At 28.6% G+C, this 5068-nt stretch overlaps 1 protein-coding gene across 1 annotated transcript in view; it reads right to left on the bottom strand.

Moving 5' to 3' along the window:
- Positions 1 to 1868: 1868 nt before the first annotated feature.
- Positions 1869 to 5068, bottom strand: part of LOC108693927 (hyaluronan mediated motility receptor-like) — a 9729-nt gene continuing 6529 nt past the window's right edge. Inside the window, exons 7-15 of the mRNA XM_018203141.1 lie at positions 4891 to 5068; positions 4440 to 4634; positions 4231 to 4364; positions 3763 to 4135; positions 3410 to 3631; positions 3245 to 3313; positions 3048 to 3154; positions 2829 to 2982; positions 1869 to 2087 (exon numbers count right to left, since the gene is read on the bottom strand). The exon at positions 4891 to 5068 is cut by the window's right edge and continues 18 nt beyond it. Coding sequence (XP_018058630.1) covers positions 1914 to 2087; positions 2829 to 2982; positions 3048 to 3154; positions 3245 to 3313; positions 3410 to 3631; positions 3763 to 4135; positions 4231 to 4364; positions 4440 to 4634; positions 4891 to 5068 — 1606 coding nt within the window. The 3' untranslated portion in view covers positions 1869 to 1913. The remainder of the gene's footprint in view (positions 2088 to 2828; positions 2983 to 3047; positions 3155 to 3244; positions 3314 to 3409; positions 3632 to 3762; positions 4136 to 4230; positions 4365 to 4439; positions 4635 to 4890) is intronic.

Genomic DNA, 5068 nt, shown 5'->3' with positions numbered 1-5068 from the left:
TATTATTTAAATTTATTATTAATTAATTTTATTAATTACAGCAATAGAAAAAGCAGTTCCTCTTACATGTAATCGATATGTACTAATTCGATCTTCTTTGCAATCTCATTTAGTTTATCACGATATCAGAATTTATAAAAATCAATTGTACAAATTAAAGGATTAAAGAGTTAATGAATCATTAGATATGCTTTGCATTTGAAAATAAAGATGATATCATATTCATCTGAATTCATTTCGATGTGTCGACTGCGTTGGGGTGCGACTAATCTAACGCGACAGGATCACGCGAAGCATAAAATCCGAATTACAGTGCGATACGGCGAATTCGTATCCCAAAGTTTCCATTCCTGCCCCGCAAATTACATCCGCCGGGTTTTGTCACAGACTGGAACTATTTAGGTCTCGCAGCTTGACACGGAAACGTTAGTTTTTAGAGGGCGGCTGGGCAACCGTTGTTAGCGATAAATAGACGAGACATTGATAAGGTGGAAACTAATTAGATCATGAAAGTTGTCGGGAATGTTTAAAATTCATTTAGTTATTGACCTTGGAAAGGAGTTCAGAGAGCAATATCTACAGTGATTAAGGATGTCGAGAGCTCTACCACGGATGGAATGTATAATATTGTACGAGCATATACCATGGCGACTGCGAGCACACGACCAAGCATAATAAAGTTCAATCACGTGGATAAATTGTTGATAACTTTAATGGGATTTGTCATAATCTCTTGCAAATAACATTGCTACATAAAATATTATAATTAATGGTTTATATGTGCACGTAAAATATTTCGATTCCTATTACGTGAACTATTATCTATATATAATCCATTTTGTTAAATTTCTCGATAGTTGTGAAGTGTTTATAGATGGTTTGAGATTGAAAGAAATTTATTCTACATCTTGCTTAAATTCTATAAATTTAAGACATTCACTATTTTTATAACAAGAATAATCAGCTTTTTCATAAAATTGTAGTAAATAAAAATTGTACCAGAGTTATAATATATAAAATTATATCAATATGTCACACATACAAAAGTAATTTGGATAGGATATTTATTAAAATTATCATATAAAAGGAATATTATAGCAAGTCTTTATATAAGCAATAATAATTCGTCTAGATAATAGCCGCGCATAAATTACAATATACTTAATGTCATGTTATCATACGAACTACATGAAATGTAAAATACATTACAAATGTTTCTTTCGTAATATGTGGTCTATGGCATATCTGCTTTAGTTTACACTTGAAGTGTATATGGCAAAATCAACACAATAAATTTTGTAACTTTTTATAAAAAATATACATTTTTTTAAAGGTGTCCCTTTTTTACAGATAAAATTAGAAGAAGATCGCCGATACCAATCATTTTGAATTATATAATATTCTAAATTTTTTAAATAAAAACTTTAGGACATAAGTACAAACTTATCACGAAGTATCTTTTATCAGATAGCATAAATTTTATATTGTTTGTAATTTTTCAGTAATTAACCTTTTCATAAGATAAACAAAAAAGATCAACAAAATAAGTCAGGCAGTAATGCGACGTATTCCTATTTTTTTTCTTTCATAGAAGTCATTTATACAAAATATCTATAAGTGAATGTATATAATAATTTCTAGAATCTTTTTATTTTACAAAATGTTTTTTCATCCCGTTTAGCAAGACATAAACACGTAGCGCAAGTTTTTTTGAAAAGGGGAAGTTTTCCCATCTGAGTTATAAGGAAGTGTCTCTTCAAAAGATATATAAATATCAGCGATTTTCCCTTAATATTTAGCAGTAACCATTTTTCCATTCTTTAGAAAATTATTTGAGCACGATTATTCAAATTGAATATTTGTAATCTAAATTAATAATTTAAGAAGACAGGCTATTGAACTATTGCTTGAGATTAATCGTTTCGATCCCTCAATGGCGTCAACGTTTTATGAGGAGAAGAAATAGGAGTTGAATGTACCATTCCTACATTTTCCTTGCCTTTCCAATGAGATCGCTTTTCTTCTGCTTTCAATTTTTCTATGGTCTTTTGTTGTTGTTCCACTAATCTGGTCTTGGTTAGCAATTCCTAAAAAAATCATTTTCAGTCAGAAATATAAAAAGAAAAAATGTATAAAAATATAAATGTGATACTCATTTATAATAATCATGAACTTCATTGGATAAATAAAAACGCAATTTAGATTTGCTTAAAGACAAAAATATTTATTTCTATAAAATCCATTCTATAAAATATAATTAGAAAAATAATGTACAGTCAAATCTCCTCTTTGTAAAGTTGTTTAGAATCAAACATTCTCTTTAGTATAAAATTTCTCCTTAGTCTTTGTTTTTAACTTAATGACACATGCGCGAAATAATCTTATTTTCGCATTGTCTTTAATTCAATTTCTTATTATATTGTAATCATATGAAAATATAATAGCAGGAGAATAATATAAAGAAACATTACTTTATGAAATTACAATTGATTCACAAAAAAGCGAAGATCACAATCACTAGAATAAAAGAATAAAATGTTTATTTCTGAAACTTCACAAAATGGAGAGCACAAATAGAGACTTCAACATTATTTACATAATTAAATACATAAAAAACCAAAATTTCACAATTGTACAACAACAATCGCATCACTTATTAAGCCTATCTGAGTGCCCAAATTATAAAATTATATACAGATATATTTATAAATTTTTTAACCATATCTATTAAAAATATGACAATTCCTTTAAAAATATCGTACAGAAAAAAAGCAAAAAGCCAAAGAAGATATCACAAAAATTGCAAAAAGCGGGATGATACCACACACCTGTTCCAGTTCATAGTTCTTGTCTTTTAGTCGAATAACATGTTTGATTCTTTGTTTAGGATTCTGATGACCAATTACGTCAGCATATTTTTCAATAACTTCTTTGTATTCCTTCTTAAGAACTTCATTCATTGTTACTAATTTCTTGATCTCTCTACAAAAAATAAGTTTTTTTTATTTTTCAAATTCGTAATAAAAAATGTACTATATTAAACTTACTCGTCAGCTTCTTCTCGTCGTGTTATTTCCTCTTTAAGTTGCTGAATAAGTTCATTTTCCGAAGATTTCCATTTGATTCGTTCTTGCTCTAATAATAAAGTGGTTTCCTGTAATAAAAGACATTATTATTTTCTGACTGTTTATTTATAATTTAATTTCAATGTAACAATAAGTTCTATTGATTAAAATAATATTACCTTTGCAGTTTTTTCTATTTCTTCAAATTGTTTAGCTTTTTCGGAAAGTTCTTCTATTCGAGAATTTGCCTATGAATATTTCATATTTACATTAATAATGTATCATTAATAATGACCAATGATTCATTTACAATTTAATTTAACATTATAAATATGTAAACTTACTTCATCTGTAATAATTTTATGTTGTTTTGCTTGATTTTGAAGTAATCGTTTATTTTCTTCTAACGCTTTCTCACTACTTTCTAATTGATCCAAAATTTTATTATTTTCTAGCTGCATTCGTGAAATATCAATTTCTCTAGCATCATTTTGTTCTTCTAATACTAGTAATGCACTTTGTGCCTCATTAATACTTTTAGTCATTTCTTCAAGTTGTATTCTTAACTACAATGGAAACACGACAAAAAAATCAAAATTAAATTAAAAAATCAATTTTTAGAAAAATGCAAATATTTTTATAAATTACAAAATGTATCAAAATAATATCAAAATAATTTCAAAAACAAACGTATTACCTCATTATTTAATATAGTTTTCAATTTGGAATCATCTTCAAGTCTTGTAATTTCTTTTGCGGCATTCTGTTTTAGATTTTGTATTTTTGTCTCAAAGATAGACTTTAACGAATCAAATTGAGATATATTACCAGACTGATGTTGATCTACTAGATCTCTGTGAGCATCTAAGTCTTTCATGAAAGAATTAACTTGTTCGTGCACCAATTGCGAATTGGAACGCATCGCAGTAAGCAGTTCTTTATGTTCGCGTATGCAGTCTTCACCACGTTTGATTTCATATTGTAATCTTTCCACTTCAGCGTTGCTTTGAGCCAACCGATTAGTAAGCGCAGCAACAGATGCTTGATTTTCAGCCATAATTAGTTCAAATCTAAATATTTAAAATAATTAAAATAATCGCTCAGCAAAATACAATATGTAGATAAAAGTTTTAACATTATGAAAATCAAATTTGTTGATATCAACCTTTTCTTTCTAGCAACCATTTCGGCCGCTTCTGTTCTAATGTGATCCTTTAAAGCTCTCAATTCTTGTTTCTTCTCCGCCAATTCACTTTCTGCTTTATCCAACTCAGTTTGCAAACTTTGACTAAAACTTGCCTAACAATCACAATTTATGATATAATAATATTATATTATGAATAATGTTACTAACATTAGCATCGTGATAATCACCTGTGTTTCCACGGATGATCTTAGTTCCTCGAGTGTCGTGGAAAGTTTTGTAATTTCAATATCTCTTTGAGAAAGTTTTTCGTCTAATGCAGCACGCTCTACTTCCATACGAAGCAAACATCTTTTATAGTTATCGTTAGCAAATCGCATCTCCTCTTCTACAGTATTTCGTGCTTCTTCAACCATGGCATTGACCTAAAGAAAAATTCTATTTTAATATCTATGAATACGCTTTTCTATTATAATAAACATTTTTTTCAAACATCACAAGGAGCACACATAGAAAAAGAGAAAAAAATACAGTATTTACAGAAAAATCTCTACAAAATAAGAATTACATTTTATAACAATTTATAAGATGTATATTATCTTGATATTCACAGTTAAAGTTAACGAAAACGAATGATTAGTCAGTGATGTTTCGCATTCTACGCACGTGTAATCTGCTTACTTTCGCGTCGCACTCAATAATTGTTTTTTTCACCTGTTCCGTGCTCTCAGTGCGACATGCTATTAGTGTATCTCGTTTATCAGCTTCCATTTGTTCGATCATTTTCTGAGCATGCTTCATTATCTGTTCAGTTTCCTCTTCGATTTTTTTACCAGAAGTTCGTTTTAATTCCTCTATT

Source organism: Atta colombica, unplaced genomic scaffold (genome assembly GCF_001594045.1).
Source record: "Atta colombica isolate Treedump-2 unplaced genomic scaffold, Acol1.0 scaffold111, whole genome shotgun sequence".
Lineage (NCBI taxonomy): Eukaryota > Metazoa > Arthropoda > Insecta > Hymenoptera > Formicidae > Atta > Atta colombica.
This window is presented reverse-complemented; position numbering and strand designations above follow the sequence as displayed.